Genomic DNA, 22,217 nt, shown 5'->3' on the forward strand with positions numbered 1-22,217 from the left:
TACATTATGATCAAATAGCCACAGTAGCCTAAAACAGTAAATTAAAGCCGGTACAGTAGACGCGCACCGGAAGTTGCACAGAAATTTCACATGGTTCAAGTTTGCACTCAACAGACCTGAAATTTGCTCAGTGCCGAAAAATAGAGGGAACATTGGTGGAGAAGAGTCACCACTACCATCAGTGTCTGTGTTACATGCGGCCTGGCCTGAAGGGCATGTGGTACAGAGGAAGGGGAAAAGACCAGGACTGCGAGGCTGATCCAGTAATGCAGAGGGAATTTTAAATAAAAATGTGCATCTCAGTCAGTGGGATGTGGGTAGTCGTTTGAGTCCACTCCTATGTTTTTGGCTCTGTTAGGTTAGCTGCAGTGTTGCCTCCATTTAGTAGGAGCATTGTGTACAAGAGCAAGCCTCTGGCCATTGATGTAATATTAATCCATGCCGTGAGCAGACAGGAGGAAATAAACATGGGAAGTTAAAGGGACATAACATAAAGAGGAGACTAGGGGAAAACCGCTTTGGGTCTTCAAATAACTAAAAAAAAAGTTTTTCTTAACTGGGATTTTATTTCTTCCTGAGAACATTTACCTGTCTTTCTTGAGATCCTTTCTACAGGCCCAGAATTACAGGTGTGGATCTCTAGTTAGAATTCGGTCCTTACAGTTTAGTGATCACTTCAAGGCAGGGAGGGAGGGAGGAAGGTTGCGGTTTAGAAGTCTCCATACAGAGTGACCGCTCCATGTACAGTATCATACATCTGAACCCCAACACTGTTATTGTTCATAGAGATGATTTTTGTGGTTGGGTGCGACGGATAGCAAGACTGCTAGGATGACAAGATGGCTGAGTTTACACAAATAACGTTGTGGAGGGGGCAGCAGGCAGCAGCTACCCCCTGTGAGTGGGTGTCTGTGTGGTGTAATTACAGATGAGGCGCAGTGGAGAGCCAGCCAGCACAGCAAAACAGATTCCATTACAGCATCCCCACATCATGCTCTTACAGACAGAGGACAATGCCACTTCAAAGTCCACAAAACAGAGACTTCAGACTTCGAGTGTCTTCAAGGGGCGGCAGGCAGCCTTGTGGTTAGAGCGTTGGGCCTGTAACCCAAAGGTTGCTAGATCGAATCCCCGAGCTGACAAGGCAAATAAGAATTTGTTCTTAACTGACTTGCCTAGTTAAAGGTAAAAAAACAAAAAACAAAACAAAAGGGGGCATAATCTCTACATGACACTCAAAAGAAGATGTGAGTACTCCGTGGTCTAGTCCACTAACATAACAACGTAACTGACAGGAGTGTCCCAAAATGGACACATCAATCCATTGGTTTGCCTGCATTCTACATCTAACTTTAATTGAAGATCTACCCCTTTACCTGGCATTCAGTATTCTATATTAAACAAGAATATAAACTATAAACGCAACATGCAACAATTTAAAATATTTTATTGAGTTACAGTTCATATAAGGAATCAGTCAATTTAAATAAATCTATGGATTTCACATGACTGGGAATACAGATATGCATTTGTTGGTCACAGATACCTTAAAAAAAAGGTAGGGGCGTGGTCTGCAATATATACGTGGTCTGCGGTTGCGAGGCCGGTTGGACATACTGCCAAATTCTCTAAAACGGCTTATGGTAGAGAAATTAACATTTACATTTTCTGGGAACAGCTCTGGTGGACATTCCTGCAGTTGTCGTGCCAATTGCACGCTCCCTCAACTTGAGACATCCTAGTCATTGTGTTGTGTGACAAAACTGCGCATTGTAGAGTGGCCTTTTATTGTCCCCAGCACAAGGTGCACCTGTGTAATTATTATGCTGTTTAATCAGCTTCTTGATATGCCACACCTGTCAGGTGGCTGGATTATCTTGGCAAAGGAGAAATTCTCACAGGGATGTAAACAAATGTGTGCACAACATTTGAGGGAAATAAGCTTTTTGTGCGTATGGAACATCTCTGGGATATTTTATTTCCTCTCATGAAACATGGGACTGACACTTTACATGTTGCGTTCATATTTTTGTTTAGTGTATTTTGTGTGAATTTGAAAGATCTCTAATCAATAATAGTGCCATGATAGACTTTCAATTAGTCTTTTCACAAATTACCTTTCTGTGAACACCTGTTAATACCATCACATGGCTGACTGTGATGGATGAAACCACTCAGTGCATTAGGAACAATATGCTGTTCTCTCTTCAACAGAAACGAGCATATTGTCCAAAAATTACATTTTAACGAGCACTTCAAAGTGTTAAGTGCTGAATCCCAGCCCCTTTGATGCAAGCCTTTGCTTCAGTGACCTCCGACTTTCCAGCACAGGTCTCGCACTTCATTGGCTGACAGATCAGACTGCCACGCCACACACTGCCTCTGAGACAGCTCATTACACAAATAATGACTGTCGCACCATCTCAGCTGCAGCGCATTGTCTTGTTATATCAGCCCAACATCGACACATTTGTGACCAGTCAGTGCTAGAACATTGGGTACTAACTGGTGTGCATGGATGTTAGATATGATACAGTATGTCCTCGACAGAATAAGGTCAAGTTGTGCTCCCATCATTGTGATGGCACTGAAATATCTTTGTTAATTTGCAGAATCCATTTGTAATGCCATGGAATTTGGGTCTGGGATTTGGCGTTTCCAATATGGTAATTTATTGACAATTATTCCTGTTTATTATATCCTCCTTTTGTATAGCCTTTTCATGGGTCTCCCACCAATTCGGCGCCTTTATGATTTCACATAATTAAACAATTCTGTCATAAAATGTTTTCCCATCCCATGAGGTCATTTTTGTTTTACTATAGTAAGTGTCTATTAAAGGCCCAGTGCAGTCAAAAATGGGATTTTCCTGTGTTATATTTATTTCCACAATATGAGGTTGAGATAATACTGTGACATTGTGAAAATTATGATAATGCCCTTTTAGTGTAAGAGCTGTTTGAAAAGACAGCCTGAAATTTCAACCTGTTTTAGTGGGATGGAGTTTTGGCCTTCCCTGTGGCAATTATACTGAACAAGAATATAAATGCAACATGTAAAGTGCCATGTTTCATAAGCTGAAATAAAAGATCACAGAAATGTTCCATACGCACAAAAATATTATTGCTCTCAATTTTTGTGCACATCCCTGTTAGTGCCAAGATAATCGATCCACCTGACAGGTGTTGCATATCAAGAAGCTGTTTAAACAGCATGATCATTAATTACATAGGTGCACCTTGTGCTAGGGTCAATAAAAGGCCACTCTAAAATGTGCAGTTTTGTGACAACACAATGCCACAGATGTTTCAAATTTTGAGGGAACGTGCAATTGTAACGCTGACTGCAGAAATGTCCACCAGAGCAGTTGCCAGAAAATTGAATGTTTTAGAGAATTTGGCATTACGTCCAACCGGACTAAAAACCGCAGATCACGTGTAACCACGCCAGCCCAGGACCTCCACATCCGGCTTCTTCACCTGCGGGGATCATCTGAGACCAGACACGCAGACAGCTGATGAAACTGAGGAGTATTTCTGTCTGTAATAAAGCCCCTTTGTGGATAAAAACTCACTCTGTGTAAACTATTGGTCACTAAATCCGTCTAGAATGACCACGTAAAAACGGTAGACTGGTATGCCCTCACCCGTCTGAGTGGTCGGCTATGAATGCCCTCACCTGCTACATACTGAAACTGATTGGTTCGGTTCTGTCCTCTATAGTGCTGTGTGGTTAGAACATGATGTTGAGGCCCATACTGAACACTTGGTCACCACCACATGCACACACACACGCAGACACAGCTGTTTCCATTTGAAGATGTTTATATGATTTTGGTCATCTGAATGACTTGGAATCTTCAAATGGAAACAGCTGTGTGTGTGTGTTGTGGTCAACGGAGTGTCTGCCTCAACTAGCAGGGGATTAATCAGTCAAATGTATTTATGAAGCCCTTTTTACATCAGCCGATGTCACAAAGTGCTATACAGAAACCCAGGCTAAAACCCCAAACAGCAAGCAATGCAGATGTAGATGCATGGATCCCCATTGGGAGGAGAGGACGACTCCGCAACCAGAACAGGCCCCATGGCAGCGGCTGGCTGTGGCTCCACGACTGGAGCAAGAGTCTCCTTAACTGTGGCTGGTCGAGGAGCTGGCTGAGGAGGGTGCAGACCTTGGTTTCATGGACTGTGCACTCTGGAGTTGTCTTCATCTGCTTGGGAGCTAGGCCGGTTCCGACGCTCCCGTGCCTCTGGCCGGGGGGGCCAAGAGGGACATCGGTCGGGACAGCAGCTGGAGGCGCTCCCGACGATCTTGCAAATACCACCATGGAGGTGGAGAACACTCAGGCCGGGAGGGCCTGGAGTAGTGTCTCTCAGGGGAGTAGCCGGGCCAACTCGGGGAGGACCGGCAGTGATAGCGCTCCCATGGCGGTGATGATGGCTCTAATCGGGGAGGCCTAGAGCGTTGGTGGTCAGGAGAGTAGTGGCGGTGCTGGTGCTCCCGCGGCGGTGACTCAGGCCAGGAGAGCCTAGAGTATGCCCTCCTGCTGCAGGTACTTGTATTCTCTCTTCAGCTCCCAAATGGTGAGGGTGTGGTCACTCCCTGACCACTGAGGAGGCCTGTAGCAGGGCTGGTAGTCTCATAGATGAGAGAGGTGTGTAGGGCCTCGCAACTCATCTTCCTTAGAAACATGGGTCTTCTCCCTCCGGATGACGATAACACTCTGACCTGAATGGGCGGGTACAGTGTCCAGATGCGCATTTCCAAGCTCTCTGATTCGTTGGGAATGGCAGAGCTATGATGGGTGAGGGATAACTTACAGTTGAAGTCGGAAGTTTACGTACACTTAGATTGGAGTCATTAAAACTCGTTTTTCAACCACTCCACGAATTTCTTGTTAACAAACTATAGTTTTGGCAAGTCGGTTAGGACATCTACTTTGTGCATGACACAAGTCATTTTTCCAACAATTGTTTACAGACAGATTATTTCACTTATAATTCACTGTATCACAATTCCAGTGGGTCAGAAGTTTACAAACACTAAGTTGACTGTGCCTTTAAACAGTTTGGAAAATTCCAGAAAATGATGTCATGGCTTTAGAAGCTTCTGATAGGCTAATTGACATCATTTGAGTCAATTGGAGGTGTACCTGTGAGTGTATTTCAAGGCCTACCTTCAAACTCAGTGCCTCTTTGCTTGACATCATGGGAAAATCAAAAGAAATCAGCCAAGACCTCAGAAAAAAAATCGTAGACCTCCACAAGTCTGGTTCATCCTTGGGAGCAATTCCCAAATGCACGAAGGTACCACATTCATCTGTACAAACAATAGCACGCAAGTATAAACACCATGGGACCACGCAGCCGTCATACCGCTCAGGAAGGAGACGCTTTCTGTCTCCTAGAGATGAATGTACTTTGGTGCGAAAAGTGCAAATCAATCCCAGAACAGCAAAGGACCTTGTGAAGATGCTGGAGGAAATAGGTACAAAAGTATCTATATCCACAGTAAAACGAGTCCTATATCGACATAACCTGAAAGGCCGCTCAGCAAGGAAGAAGCCACTGCTCCAAAACTGCCATAAAAAAGCCAGACTATGGTTTGCAACTGCACACTTCCCAAAATAGATGGCATCATGAGGTAGGAAAATGATGTGGATATATTGAAGTAACATCTCAAGACATTAGTCAGGAAGTTAAAGCTTGGTCGCAAATGGGTCTTCCAAATGGACAATGACTCCAAGCATACTTCCAAAGTTGTCAAAATGTCTTAAGGACATCAAAGTCAAGGTATTGGAGTGGCCATCACAAAGCCCTGACCTCAACCCTATAGAAAATGTGTGGGCAGAACTGAAAAAGTGTGTGCGAGCAAGGAAGCCTACAAATGTGACTCAGTTACACCAGCTCTGTCAGGAGGAATGGGCCAAAATTCACCCAACTTATTGTGGGAAGCTTGTGGAAGGCTACCTGAAACGTTTGACCCAAGTTAAACTTTTTAAAGGCAATGCTAACAAAAGCTGAAATAAATCATTCTCTCTACTATTATTCTGACATTTCACATTCTTAAAATAAAGTGGTGATCCTAACTGATCTAAGACAGGGAATTTTTACTAGTATTAAATGTCAGGAATTGTGAAACTGAGTTTAAATGTATTAGGCTAAGGTGTATGTACATTTCTGACTTCAACTTTAGGTAGCCCGAGCAGCCAAACTAACGGGACTTAAGGGAAACTGAAGGGACTGTGACGGGAAGTTGGGTAACGAGGAGAGGAGCAGGACGGACTTTTTTACACTCTGATTGGCCAGGCTCTGCAATGGGTGGGTCTGGCTCCAAAGTGGGTGGGCTGATGCCCACCCATGGCTGCGCCCCTGTCCAGTCATATGAAATCCATAGATTAGAGACTAATGAATTTATTTCAATTGACTGATTTCCTTACATGAACTGTAACTCAGTAAAATCTTAATTGTTTCATGTTTCATTTATATTTGTGTTCAGTTTAGTTAATAGACCAATAAGCAAGAGAGTTCCAAACCTCTCTGCCAATAACAGCAAATTCTAGATTTTTCCCTCCCGACTCAGACCACTCCAGACAGTTCTAGCAAAATTCTTGCTTGAGAAATTGTCCTTTGCTAAGAATAATTTGTATCATTTTAATTTAACATTTTAAAAGGTACTTAATTGTTACATAGAAATGATTTGATATTGAGAACAGCTGATGGACCTACAATGTACAATGTAATATTGTTGTTTGGTGGTATTATACATTTTGTATTGTAAATATGTAGTGATGTTTTATGTGTGATGTAAGTGCCTTAATGTGTTTGGACTCCAGGAAGAGTAGCTTCTGCCTTGGCAGCGGCTAATGGGGATCACTAATAAATACAAATAAAGTAGCAGGGTTGACCAAAACAGGGTTGACGATTTCATCTTAAATCAACCATAAATCCTCGTGACAGGGGGAATGGAAGCTTGTTGTATGCAACAGGGAAGGGCAATTGAATGCAAGCCTCACAAAACAAATGCAATTGTTAAAACATTTCTAGCCTGCCTGTCTATGGGTTGACAGGGTTGATGTATAATGCTAGACCCTCTGTTTTCTACCACAACACCAGATAAGAGTAGAACCAGCTCTCCTGCTTTACATTATTATTTGACTGTTTCTTTTGAAAAAAATATTTTAAAAGTAATAGTTTCACCATATTCAGTTCCGTCCACGTAACAGGGTTGACCTTAAAATTAGGGACATATGTAAATGACCCACTAATCACATTAAATAATTAGTATTCTTCAGAAATGACTGTCAAAGCAACAAAATACCTAGCACTTTACAATGACGGTAAAAACTTGGAGAAATGTTGGGATTAAGTGGGTTAAAGTCTTCCTAGAAGTTGTAGAGGGTGCACAGAGGGACTTGGCAAATTGTTAAATTTTGGCACTTTAGCAAGTCTTTATTCATATAAAAAAATAAGATTAATTGAATACTGCATTTAATCATTTAAAAGGGTAGAATAGCAGCTACCTTTGTCTACATAAAATCTTAGAAAGCCTCTAATCCTCACACATGCATTTATCCCCTTACAAAACTGGATTTGTGTTTTTGGATGCTGACATTTGGATCAAATGCAGTGGTGTAAAATACTTAAGTAAAACTACTTTAAAGTACTCCTTAAGTTGTTTTTGGGGTATCTGTACTTTACTATTTACATTTTTGCCAACTTTTACTACATTCCTGAAGAAAATAATGTACTTTTTACTCCATACATTTTTCCTGACACCCAAAAGTACTCCTTAGATTTTGACAGGAAAATGGTTCAATTCACACACTTATCAAGAAAACAACCCTACTGCCTCTGATCTGGCAGACTCATTAAACACAAATGCTTTGTTTGTAAATTATGTGTGAGTGTTTAGAGTGTGCTTTTGATACTTAAGTATATTTAAACCAAACACTTTTACTGAAGTAGTATTTTACTGGGTGACACTTTCTTGTCATTTTCTATTAAGGTATTACTTTTACTCAAGTATGACAATTGAGAACTTTTTCCACCACTGATAAAATGGGATGATGTTGGATTTAAGGCGTTTTAAGTGTGAGAAATACGATTTACTTAAATTATTATCTGGGAATCTGACTTGGACCTACAGTAGTGGGCCCATGAGCTATTTATTTACCGCCACCCTCTGTTGTAAATGCAATTCCATTTGAAAACACAGGAGGGAGACATATACCATAGTAATGTTACTTTTTATGTTCAAGTTGCAAGTGGAGCTAAAAAGGGTTGTCGATTGATTGAAATGTGTATTAAAGGACGGGGTTAATAAATCACTTTGATCGATGTTTTCATTGTCATTGAACACATTGTTTATAAAGTCTTCTATCACACATGTTTAGGTAAGCTATGTAATCTCATGGAATGTAAGTGAACACTAGAATTCACTTTGTGCAGGTGAAAATGAAACTGGATCCATTTTCTCCATGGTTTACTATTCGTTCGTGGCCCACTCTGCGAAGGTACTGCACATCTTCAGAGAGCGCTAATTGCAGCTACCTGTTGAAATGCAGAGAATATCTGCCTGTAGGCCAGCTCACGTGAAATAGCCTGCAAGGCTATCAAGCCTCATATGGGGATTCGCAAATTAGCCACAAATAATGTAACTAATATACCTTTCGATTCATTGCATTTTCGCGCAATTTGGGTTATTGTTTATCTCTGTTGTCATCATGCACAAGGCCCACGGCCACACAAAACACATCCACAGCTGTGCGGAAATGACACAGCAGGCGCGCGCCCAATCACGTCACGCGAGACAGCACAGAGAAGAAAAAAAAAGAGGAGAAACACGAACAACAGTTATCCGTGTGTGAAATTCCCACGACATTCTCGGCAAATATGTTAACCCAACCTTCAATTACTGCAAAGGACTCCATGAAATCGTAAAGGTGAGCTCGAACATCTGCGTTTTTGAGACAATTCCACGAAGACGAGTGGGAAAAACTCGTCCGAGGATATACACTGCCTCGTCACTAAAGAAGAATCCCTAAAAACAATGATTAGCTAGCTTTAATGCGAAGTAGAAATATCAATTTGCTGTGTTTTCAAATAAATCTCATTGCATTTTTAATTGCCACGAAAGACTGAAGTTGACAGCGTGAAAAGTATGACACAGCTGTGTGTGTAGTCCAAAGAGTATCTATTATATTGGCAAGATAGCCGAGTGACCGCTCTAACAATGGAAAAACATGTCCTTAATGATTGAAGGCAAGGGAGATCAGGTGGGTCCATTCTAGCCAGTGTGAGAGCAGATATGCGTGTGAACGTCAGGCACAACTAAGTGCGTTTTCTCAAAGTTGTCGAATGCCACGTGCATCCACTTATATCATTGTATTTGTAACAGCCTAAACATTATATTCGATTAAATAAGCCTCACGTTATTGAACACTCAAAGACCGACGTACAAAAAGGGGCTTATCTCACGTGGACAGATCTTGGGCGGAGTACATCCTCTCGTTTCGCCTCTTCCTCTCTCTGTGTACTCATGTTTTGGTTCATGGGCTTCTAGTGGAAGAATGAGGAAGTGGATGGGACAGAAACAGAAGTAAAAGGGGGCGAGTGAGAAGTCATAAAGCCTCTAGTTACAGACGTTGAGTCCTCTCTTGCATCACTACGAGAACACAACTCACCCACTGTTAACAGTTAAACAGCAGAGCACAAGTGTATTATATTTATTTGTAAAATGAATGTAGCTTGAATGTAATTCAGTATTTTCGATTAGTAAACATGCGCCCAAGCAGCTGATCAGGGTTCAGTATGACATCATGTAGGCCTAATTGCCCATGAACATGTTCAAGCAGGTGAAGTAGACAAAGTGAACAAGGGCCTGTTTGATTACGACAATAATAACATCATAGGCTTTACTTTCTATGGAACAACACTCACAGTTATGTTGTTGAATATAGAATGGGACTTTTAATCATTTTGAAATATCTTATGAAAGATTAAGCCTAACAATATAGCACACTTTGGACAATGGAATGTGTCTTTAGTCAAGGTTACTTAACTGTGCAGTGACATTTTAATTCTTAAACGAATAAAGATGTTACAGGTTTGATTTATTTTTATTCAATTTTTTCACTATAGGACATGAATTCCTCTGACCATGGGGAAAACTCGGATGGAGAAAAGCTTGAGAGAGGTAAGTCTATAAAATGTATTGACACTGTTATAATGCAACTATCCACTGAAATGGTTTGGATTGATCAACACCTAAATTGGGAAAATCAAATTAACTTGTAAATAACATAACATTGATTTTAAATGTTTTCTGCAGAGAGAGAACCCATTCAAGACATCAAGTTGGAGACGGATGACTGTGCTATTAGTGAGACAACTGATGGACCACGAAGATGGTCTCTTGGAACTAGTGAGGCCACCAGCAAACGTACTGTTATGGACATGGGCTGTGACGCTCACAATTCTGAATTGGACCAGTCTACCAGCAGCAAGAGAGTCAGGGTCTCTAGTGAGGTAAATTAATGAAATGGCATAATCTATACCTCATGCCTAACTGAACTTGCTAAATAGGCCTGTCTATGTGATGACATTTGTCCATCTATTTATTTAGCATGCTTATTCTAGTTCTTATATGACTTAGAAAATACATCTGCGATAAGAAATGGATCATGTTTTTGTTGTCTCTGTGTAGGCTGGGCGACGCTTACTGAGGAGATTGTCTGAAGAATCCACGAGGCCTCAACCCCTTTGCCTGACATCTGCTGACCAGGAGAAGACTATAGCCTCTTACAGGAAGCCTCTCTACAGCATCTCTCACAGAATCACAGAGAAGAAGCTCACATCAAGCCTTGACCAGCATGCTCAGCATGAGGGAGGAGTGCGGCTAAGCTACAGCAGCCTCTTATCTCCTCAACTGGTCAATACAGGGGAGCACAGCCGAAGTGAACCCCTCTCTGCCCTGGGGGCAGCAGGGTCCATGTCTTCAACAGACTCTAATCTATACTCCCTCATTGAGAAGATGTTTTTCATCCTCAATACGCTCAACTCAAGCATGACCCAACTGCACAGCAAGGTTGATCTACTTTCCCTAGAGGTCACTCGCATCAAGAAACAGATCAAACCCTCTGAGCTGGCGACTGAGTTCCATCCTCCGCCAGAATACCTGTTGACAAGTGAGGAACTGAGTCAGCTGATGGAACAGACATCAAATGCTGGTGAGTTGGGTTGTCGATTGCTGGTACACCTCTTCCCAGAACTTCTTAAAGCCAAGGAGTGCACTCGTGGTTGCATCGCCAACAAAAGAACGTTGGATTCCTTACATCTGCAGCTAATCCGCAACTATGTGGAGGTGTGTTATCCTCTGGTTAAGAACAACAACATTTGGCAGGATGAATGCCTATTACAGATGAATGACTTCTTTAACCGCTTCTGGGCCCAGAAGGATATGGAGAGTGGGCAACAGTCATGTGGGAAACAGATTATTACAAGCTTTGGTTTCAAAGCTGAGCAGAACCAGCCCTGCCATTTTATAAATGAGGAGGGACAAGAAGTGTACCTTGACTTAGATTCCAATGGTGACCACACCAACAACAACAACAAAGTAGTGCCAGACCTTGTGTTTGACACTCAGGAGGTCCGAGAGGATCTTGATGAGCTTTCTGCCCCTGAAGACTTTATGTTTCTTGTAAACCGACTTTTCCCTGAGGTTTTTGAGGAGGGGAGATTTCCAGAAGGTAGTGTGGGAAAGATGATCCTGGACTCTGACAGGATAGAAATTATCCGTAAATACATGGCAGCAAATTTTCCTGATGTCCCAGAAGATAGTTGGCTGCAGGTGTGTGTGCAGCGCATAGAAGACGCAATAGAGGGTTCTCACAGTAACGGCAATGGCAGCGATCCTGAGAACATGAACGATGAAAGCTATGACTCCACAAGCCTCCCTGACGATGTCTCTATCGTCAAGATCAGTGACTTGTGTGACTACGAGAGATCAGGTCGTAGGTCAAAAAAGTCCTTGCTTGTGCCAGTCGATTTTGAACAACTTGAGATGCCCCTACCAGATTTCAGTGTGCCTCAAGAGTATTTGCTCTCCAGGGAGCAGCTGAGGAACAACTATGACTGTAGCTTGTCAATTGGGAACTTTGCCTCTCGCCTGTTGGTACTTATGTTCCCTGAGCTCTTCACCTATGACAACGCACGGAAGCATTACAACTGTAGTGGCTCTCTCGGGAAGAAACAGCTTGATCCTGTGCGCGTTGACCTTATTCGCCACTACGTACAGCTCCTATATCCACGGGCCAAGAATGACAGAGTGTGGACCCTGGAATTTGTGGGTAAACTGGACGAGCGGTGCAGGCGACGAGACACGGAACAACGGCGGTCGTACCAGCAGCAACGTAAAGTCTATGCTCCTGAGTTGGAGCAAGAGCCTGTGGACTTTGTGGCTGCTTGCCAAGTGAACCAGCTCAACACAGAGCGCTTGAAGGACTTCGAGATTCCTCCACTACCGCCTGAAAAAAGTAGCAAAGACTTCTGCAAGATCCCCCTGGAGAAATTGACGGTGTCAATCCCGGACTTCCCAGTGCCTTCGGTCTACTGGCTCTCTGACGCTGAAGTGCGAGAGATTGTCCAGCAGAGCCTTTCTGTTGGAAACTTTTCTGCCCGTCTACTGGTCCGCCTCTTCCCTGAGCTCTTCACTCAGGAGAACCTGCGACTTCAGTATAACCACTCGGGTGCCTGCAATAAGAAGCAGCTGGATCCTGTGCGTCTCAGGCTCATCCGCCACTACGTAGAGGCCGTGTACCCAGTTGAGAAGATGGAGGAGGTCTGGCATTACGAATGCGTGCCAAGCATAGATGAGCGATGCCGGCGGCCCAACCGTAAGAAGTGTGACATACTGAAGAAGGCCAAGAGATCAAATACTGTGTCCTAGTCAAAGCTGAAAGCAACACTTAATTTTTTAATTCTAAATATTTACACAAGTACATAAGCTGAATAGCATAGTGAAGCCTTTGCACACGGTCCTGTGTAGGATAAGGCCAACTCTTAAAGGCTTTTCATTAGTACTTAATGGATGTATTTGTAATATTGAACTACAGCATTAGTCGTTTTTCATAGACGATATCATGATGATAGACTGTTTCCATGTACAAAAACAATACTGTAATAGCTAATCTAACTTACCCTGTAGATAAGCTGTTGTAGCCTTAAAAACAATAACATGTATATATTACAAAGACAGTAGATCAGTCAAATATGGATAGAAATTGTGATATTATTTTGTTCCATTGCACATGTTGTAGCAGTATGGCACCACTGGTCTTTTATAAAATGTTATGTTATACCTTCTTATAGAAGTTTGTACTATAAATCTGTATTAAACTATAGCAACAGGTCATGTTAACCCATTTGTAATAAAATCTGTCGAATTTAGCATTTCACTTTATTAGCATTTAGCTAATTAAATACTTATCCCACACATTTTCTTTGCATCTGATTCAAGCCATGACTATCCATTACTTAATTATGTAGAATGACTTGGAGAAATTAAGTCTGTTATTAACATCTGTTCATTCAAAATAGTGTCAAGGCCATTTCAAACCAGATAAGCCATTGATGACACGTACATTTGAAGTCGGAAGTTTACATACACTTAGGTTGGAGTCATTAAAACTCGTCATGTGAAAATCAAAAGAAATCACCCAAGACCTCAGGAAAAAAAATCTGAAAAAGTCTGGTTCATCCTTGGGAACAATTTCCAAATGCATGAAGGTACCACATTCATCTGTACAAACAATAGCACGCAGCCGTCATACCGTTTAGGAAGGAGACACGTTCTGTCTCCTAGAGATAAACATACTTTGGTGTGAAAACTGCAAATCAATCCCAGAACAACAGCAAAGGACCTTGTGAAGATGCTGGAGGAAACAGGTACAAAAGTATCTATATCCACAGTAAAACGAGTCCTATATCGACATAACCTGAAAGGCCGCTCAGCAAGGAAGAAGCTACTGCTCCAAAACCGCCATAAAAAAAGCCATACTACGGTTTGCAACTGCACATGGGAACAAAGATCGTACTTTTTGTAGAAATGTCCTCTGGTCTGATGAAACAAAAATAGAACTGTTTGGCCATAATGACCATCGTTATGTTTGGCGGAAAAGGGGATGCTTGCAAGCCGAAGAACACCATCCCAACCGTGAAGCACGGGGGTGGCAGCATCATGTTGTGGGGGTGCTTTGCTGCAGGAGGGACTGGTGCACTTCACAAAATAGATGGTGTCATGAGGAAGGAAAATTATGTGGATATATTGATGCAACATCTCAAGACAGCAGTCAGGAAGTTAAGCCATTTTGCCACAACTGTGGAAGTATGCTTTTGGTCATTGTCCATTTGGAAGACCCATTTGCAACCAAGCTTTACGGACAACAAAGTCAAGGTATTGGAGGGGCCATCACAAAGCCCTGACCCCAATCCTATAGAAAATGTGTAGGCAGAACTGAAAAAGTGTGTGCGAGCAAGGCCTACAAACCTGACTCAGTTACACCAGCTCTGTCAGGAGGAATGGGCCAAAATCCACCCAACTTATTGTGGGAAGCTTGTGGAAGGCTACCCGAAACATTTGACCCAAGTTAAACAATTTTAAAGGCAATGCTACCAAGTACTAATTGAGTGTATGTAAACTTCTGATCCACTGTCAGGAATTTTGAAAAACTGAGTTTAAATGTATTTGGCTAAGGTGATTGTAAACTTCCAACTTCAACTGTACCAAGAGGACTACTGTAAAAACTGAACCATTCACTTTGATGTAACATCATGCAAAATGTAGATATTACAATTCCTTTGTCAATGGCGATAAGTATAGTTAGTATTGTCCGCTGAAAACTCATTGTTTTAAGGCATCCTGCTTTGGAAGTTCCAAGTTTTTCCAGCACCTCAGAACAACGTTGTACTGGTCTCCATCCTTGGATTTGCCCAATTCCTTCTTAATGATGACTCTCAAAAGTGTGACAGTGTCTGTTTCTTTCTCTGACAATACCAGGTCCAAGGTGTCTACAACTTTAACCTGAAGAGAGAACCAAAGCTCAGTACAGTGAAGGAAACTTAAGACTTGTGCCAGAGCAGGGTGGGGTGTTGATTGGACTGCTCTATTGCTTCAGTGCACAGGGGATGGGTTTGGGTCCTTACAGTCTTATAAGATGTTGGAAGGTTGGCAGAAATATGTCTATTATATAAGTCATTACTAGGCACAAAAGTAACTCCCCAATTTACTTTTCTTGATGAGTTTCTGTCCATTTAGCCAAAGCTTGTTGCCATATAATGCATCCTCCACTTTGCAGAAATAAAGACAAAAAAAATCAGTTAGCCACTGCAGGTAGGCCTAGAGCCTTTTAAATAGTAGGGCAATTCCATTCCATATCAATCAATTCATTTGACCTCATCTCTTCATTCACCCGTGAGAGAAATTGTATAAATGTGATTTCTGGACCTGAATGACCAAGCTTTAAGGAGAGGTGCTCAAAGTCAACCCATATGGATCCCCTCAAATTGTTGCAGATATTGATGCCAAATACTAATGATACCATTACCCATTTTTTTTCTCCTTGAGTGCATCCAGTTGAAAATCTAAAGGCATAACTCTGTAACCACTCACTTGTGTGCTATATCTAGGCCAACTTTCATGATAACATAATGAAAGGACTGCACATATTTCTCCATGTCTTTGTAGTCTTTGGGTACACTGGAGTCATCCTCAGGTTCATCCTCATAGTCACTGTGCTCAGGATCCATTTCATCATCTTCCTCCTCATCCTGTACAGACTTGGCGCCTCCTTTTTGCTGCTTTTGAACCTCACTTGATGAAGACCTGACCAGGTCTTAGCTGAACTCCAGCGTGTAGGGAGCTTGTGTGTCCCAATGGTCATGGAGAAACCACACAGCTGGCGAGTGTGTAGTGTCCAGTAAGGTCCGTGTTTAGGGTTCAGCAGCTTTAGCCTTAGCAAGTGTCTCAGGGCAAGTGCCTGTACAAACAATCCTTGCATGCTGTAGCTCCTTGAAAAAGTAGACATTTACAACACAATAAAGTTACAAAGGGCAGTCGATTGTGATTTTCTGGTAGAACAAGCCTTTAGGAAATCAAGAACTATGTACATGTAATGTCATAGATGTTGTTGACAGTTATGTTGGTGGTCCACTCTATGGTAATGCTAAAGGTATGCTCACATTACAGTGGGGCTGTGGCCATGAGAGCACGTTAACAGGCTAATGAATGGCCCCACCCAGCAGTCTGTCGACCAATCGTGTTGTCATGCTGCGTCACGCTGTTGCTGAATCAATAGTCACCAAAGATTATGGATATACTGACAAGATACATGTCTCTCCGCCCTAGAAATAGGTGTCATTGTCCACAAAGCGTCATGACTGGCTGTCTAGCTCACCCCTATCCTTTTTTTTTTTTTTAGATTGGTGGATACATCTCATTATTGTAATCCTTTTTGAATATTCTATGAGGGTTGTTGACGGCAACCACCTGTATTCAATGGGGAGAGGGTGAGGCTATCCTCCTATCATGAATATCCATAGGCATATCGAGACAACTCCAATAGTGTTTTTTCTCAAAGTTGCCGACATTTCACATATCCTACTTATATCAGAACACTCCAGACAACTTAAGCATTACGAAACATATATTCGATAATATAAACCTCACGTAGCAAATAAGCCATTCATTTTTGTTGTTGACCAAATTCGATACACATTGACCTCAATACAAAAACTTGGTGGGCAAAACAACGAAAAAACGCCACCTGCTGGAGGGAGACAGATTTCCCGCTGAGTTGGGCCTCGCTCTTCATCAGCCATCACGCAATCCCTTCTCAAAGTCAGGGTATGGGTCGAGAACCTGCCTATTTTCCTCGAAAGTACGTGATGTGTCTATTTCAAAGCTATACGATATTACAGTGAACAAGTTAATTATCTCACATATCTGAAGATATTCTTGTTCACGAAATCATTCTAATGTCGGTTTTTGAGCTAGCACTCAATTGTCTCCCATTTACTCCATAAAAGAGAGCTTTCCTTGTCCATAATAGCCCAGCCCAGAATGCACCGTGCCCATTGACCACGCATGGGCAACATTGACAATGGGCGTTTTCAATGGAGTTTGCCAATTTCCTCAAAAGTATCTGACTTGACCCGTGTGAAGCCTGCAACAGTCAAATAACTTCCGCGTCAAGTTTGATGAACCTTCAAATTAAAAGTCTGACCTGTAAACGGTGAAAATGAATGTGAGCGCAAAAAATATGGAAAATGTGCACCATTATCATCATATCTTACCAATAATCAAGCACATACATTTCTAAGAGACATCATAGAGGAAAATACAATCCACACAAGCAAGAGTATGTTGCTTTTTAATGGAAGGACAGTGTAGCCTAGTACAGGTGTATTTACACCTCATGAAAACCACACAAATAAATCACAGGCATATGGGCGACATTCTTGTTTTTTCCATAACATTTAAATTAATATTTTCCAATATTTCAATCAAAAACTTTAATCAGTATTTGTTCATGCTCTTTTTAATATATATATATATATATATTTTAACCTAAATGTTGGTTTGTGATCAGTACCCCACTGGGCACACACTGGTTGAATCAACGTTGTTTCCAAGTCATCTCAATGAAATGACGTTGAACCAACGTGGAATAGACATTGAATTGATGTCTGTGCCCAGTGGGAGGTTTATTTTTTTCAATCATTCAAAGGATACAATGTGCCTCACAAACTGGTGACAGTCTATTTATTATTTGTGATTATTTTGTTGCAATATCTTATTTGCATTGCACAAGACTATGGAATTACTTTTCCCATCACTGTCATATTTTATGTATTTTCCAGACATGTTAATATACATATTTGTCAATTTAAACACACACTTGCTACAAAGTTTGAGAATAAATATACATTAACATTCATATACAATTCAACATTTACAGCTACAATTCATCATGTCTAGTGTGACCTTAAGTGATTATTAACAGATATTTGTCAGTTGTAGGAAAGAATTTGAGCCATGTTCTAACTCTTATATGAAAATATGTCTCATTTGCTTCATATTATTAAACCAATGGGAAAACCAAAACCCCTCTGAAAAGTTTAGTTGTATAACTTGCAGGTGCCTTTGTTAAAAAGGTGTTGGAGCACCACTTGCAGATTAAGTAAGCAATGTTACATTTCAATAGCCTATGTGACTATCATATAGTGTTCAAATATAACTGATACAAACAAAAGGAAGTCATATAAACTGTGCCATTGATGTTTGTTTTCATTTGGCAGTTATCTCAACATGTTGGTTCCAATTATGAGAGAATGGCGAAGTCATAGTTATTGCTGCTGATTTCTTTCCAGATTACTTTTATTTTAAAAACTTCTCTCAACTGATGTGTTGAATAAATGTGTATTGTTATTTCATAATTAAGAGGAAGACTTTATGAAAGTATTTATGAAATGAATGCAAATACAATTATACTCAATACACTTATTAATGTATATAGAACATAGACTCCAGCATTCATCCCCACCGGCCTTGGCTTATGCCTAAAGTTTACAAAAAAAATGACTTGACTGCATTGAATGTGTACATTTCTTTTTTGGTAACATCTCCATATTTTAGTGTTGTCACTGCCTAAATGTAACCCCTAGTGATCACTAGTTAAAAGGTATTGAGGGAATATGCACCTAAGATTTACATCTATCCAATCCCATTAACAATCTTATGCCATGAGGTTTTCTGTAGTTGTTAGTGTCACACGGAGCAAACATCTTTGTTCACACACAAAGTCATGCGCTCTGTGAATACATTGCATTGTCATAGAGAGGTCTCCACACAGGAGCCATTCCTATGAAAGGACCTGTGATTGTGGCAGTTCTCACTACAGTGAAAAATTAGCACTGGGAAGCAGAGAGCATCTTGGTAATCTGGGGGGTCCTCGTCGTCAGTGGTTAGGCGCCCGGAAAGGCAGCGGGTGTTCTCACTGGGACTCAGTTGCTCATCCAAACTGCTTCTACTCCTCCAGAAACAGCTGCGTCGCGATCCGTAGCGCCGGCCCAAGGAGAAGCGGCTGCCACTGTAGGGCACCCGGCCGACCCGCGGGCTACTGCCGGTACATATGCTGAGGGCACTTCTGGAGAAAACAGAGGAGCTGCTCATTGCCCGGTGACAGCGCTCACAGTTCTGTCTGAAACCGCCAAAGCCACCAGAGGAGCACTGGGCCAGTTCCATGAGACCGGCCTCAGAGTAGCTAGGCACTAACTGCTGGTTAGAACGGATGTGCCACTCCAGCTCTGTGCTGTCGATGGTGTTGACCCGAGGGATCCGGTGGCTGTAAGGGCGTTCATCGAGAGGCGTCACAGGGACGTAATCCGCCCCGAAGAGTTTCTCCACACGGTAATGGACGTAGGCAGTGCGGTACTCTGTGAAAACCCTCAGGGGCCACGATAAGGTGAGGAAGGATGCTGCCCAGAACACATGATGAGACACATACCATGGGTGGTGGTCAGGTTCAGAAAACACAATCACACACTCCTTTAAGTTAATGTCCTTCAGGTGCATCCCCTCCCGTGCCTCCATATAGTCATCAAGCCCCTCGTTGTCAGTGAAGAACCTTGCTCTTTGGGTGAGGTAGGAGTTCTCAGACTCCACATTAGCAAAACTAAAGCACTTGGTGAACCTCAGTTTGGTGAGTGGGGCCTTCTCCAGACCAAGCAGTTGTTTTGAGATGTCCTTCATCCCACAGTGACCATAGTCATAATCAGCCTCAGCCACATGGGTGTTGACCCGTTCGTGGTAGACCTGTGTGCTGGTGTAGGCGTCCCCATTACGATAGCGTGTGACCTGCCGAGTCCGTCTAACATAATGGTAGCTAATGGCCTTCCACCAGATGCAGGGTTTTGCTTGCTGCATCCTTTGGACACGTTCATAAATGCCCTCTACATCCATTTTATGCTGCAGCTCACTCTTGGCATTGCAGTGCCAGCACTCCACCAAGTAGACCAGGTAGAGCATGAGCAGGAAGGCCAGAGGGATGTAGATGTATCCGTCAGAACAGGGGCTGTCATGGTACATCATGGACTTCCCTTTGAAGGCACTGTCAAAGGTGAGGCGAGTCACCTTGGTGACATGACACCACACCATGGCTCCCATGCAGCCGTACATGAGCATGGAGAGCAGCAGGCATTTCCAGAAGCTCTCTCTACACAGGGACTTGCTCAGGGATTGCTTCAAGGGCCTCTGCTGTTAATTCAAAGCATGCAAAAAAGAGAGGATACAGTGTTGGTAAATGTAAACGGACACACCATTACAAAATTCTAACCATTCAACATTTGATTCCTTTGAGGGCTTCTGACGTTTTGTTAACAATATGTTTCCCCCTTCTTCAATGAAGCTCCTATTTGATGCACAGCAAGGTAGCTCAGCTCTTACATTAATCAGTCTAAACCTATAGGCAATTGAAACATATAGCCTACCAACTCTTAATAGGAAAATACTTGGTAAATAGCTATTTATCTTGCAAATACTATTAACCAACATCAAATGATCAAAATAATTGCCAATAATGTTCGATTGTCATGAATATCCAATAATGTCGGCTATGCAACATCTGTGACATTCAACCAAAAACACGGAAGGGGTTGGGTGCTTTATGCCTGAGGTTATGAACATGTTTTATTGTAGCAAGGCTTCTGGCAATTTTATGACAGCATAATATGATATGAGAGTGGTACCTCTTCTCTGGTGTCTTCCTCGAAAACGGTGGTTGTACTGCTCTCACTCGCTGCCGCAGCGGAGGCTGGAGGGGACATTGTGGTACCGATTAGCAGTAGGGCGTGGAGTTGCGAATTGCGCTTAAATTGCTTGCTCCGACGTTGAGATAGTCGCTTGTATCTATCCAGTGTCCTTTGTTAATTTGCACACAAATAGCTTGATTTATTTGCTAATTATAGCCTTTATACCCCATCAAGGCAGCAGCCGAGAGATCTGCTGGCAAACATTGCATCGAATAAAACATGCAGGTAACAGACCAATAAATGACCCATTCTGAGCTGTGATAAAAATGTCGCAATCAAGAAAACATTTATGCCAGCGGCAACTTGCAAGAGAATCAGTCTATTTAGAATAGTGTTTGAATTCTCCCTCACTCAGATTGAGGAACGTGACCTTGTCGGTATGCTGAAGTCATACTGTCCACTGAGCATTTTGTAGTCAACCTGAACATATAGGGTCGGCTCATACACCTGTTATAATGCCTTTGTATAATATGAATAACAACCTAACAATAATACCCCAATAATAATAATAATAATAATATTAGCATTACTAATACAAGCCTATAACAATACTACTAATTCTAATTACGCCTACTAATACCAGCCTACTAATAATACTATGTAGGCCTACTATTGCCTAATTTAATGTATACTCAATACATAACATACATACACACAACAAAACACAGCAAAAAAATTGTAAGATAACAAAAAGGCAAAAGCATATAGCTACTTAAATGGGCAAGACATGGTGAAATTGTTATGTTGGCTATGTTTAAAAAGAGATGTCTTGAGTGCAAGTTCAAATATTGTTCTGAAATGCAAACCCTAAATGAAACAGCAGATGGCATCGTATGCACATGTACAGTGCATTCGGAAAGTATTCAGACCACTTCACTTTTTCCACATTTTGTTATGTTGCAGCCTTATTCTAAAACTGATTAAATTGTTTTTCCCCCTCATCAATCTACACGCAATACCCCATAATGACAAGGCAAAAACAGGTTTATTGAATTTTTTGCAAATGTATTAAAAATAAAAAACGGAAATATCACATTTACATAAGTATTCAGACCCTTTACTCAGTACTTTGTTGAAGCACCATCAAGTCCGGGCTCTGGCTGGGCAACTCAAGGACATTCAGAGACTTGTCCCAAAGCCATTCCTGCGTTGTCTTGGCTGTGTGCTTAGGGTCGTTGTCCTGTTGGAAGGTGAACCTTCGCCCCAGTCTGAGGTCCTGAGCGCTCCGGAGCAGGTTCTCATAAAGGATCTCTCTGAACTTTGCTCCGTTCATCTTTCCCTCAATCCTTTTCATTATTATTTTTTTATTTCACCTTTATTTAACAGGTAGGCCAGTTGAGAACAAGT

The 22,217-nt window shown here is 41.9% G+C and overlaps 1 protein-coding gene and 1 pseudogene across 1 annotated transcript; one reads left to right on the forward strand and one right to left on the reverse strand.

Moving 5' to 3' along the window:
- Positions 1 to 8,797: 8,797 nt before the first annotated feature.
- LOC106611127 (BEN domain-containing protein 3) lies at positions 8,798 to 13,499 on the forward strand. The gene is made up of 4 exons (XM_014211003.3): positions 8,798 to 8,947; positions 10,146 to 10,200; positions 10,336 to 10,532; positions 10,711 to 13,499. The coding sequence occupies exons 2-4, from the start codon at positions 10,149 to 10,151 to the stop codon at positions 12,949 to 12,951; spliced, it is 2,490 nt and encodes an 829-aa protein (XP_014066478.1). The 5' UTR covers positions 8,798 to 8,947; positions 10,146 to 10,148; the 3' UTR covers positions 12,952 to 13,499.
- Positions 13,500 to 17,627: 4,128 nt separating this feature from the next.
- Positions 17,628 to 20,310, reverse strand: LOC106611126 (transmembrane protein 151B pseudogene; annotated as a pseudogene).
- Between the last annotated feature and the right edge of the window lie 1,907 nt (positions 20,311 to 22,217).

This window comes from Salmo salar, chromosome 09 (genome assembly GCF_965601325.2).
Source record: "Salmo salar chromosome 09, fSalSal1, whole genome shotgun sequence".
Classification (NCBI taxonomy): domain Eukaryota; kingdom Metazoa; phylum Chordata; class Actinopteri; order Salmoniformes; family Salmonidae; genus Salmo; species Salmo salar.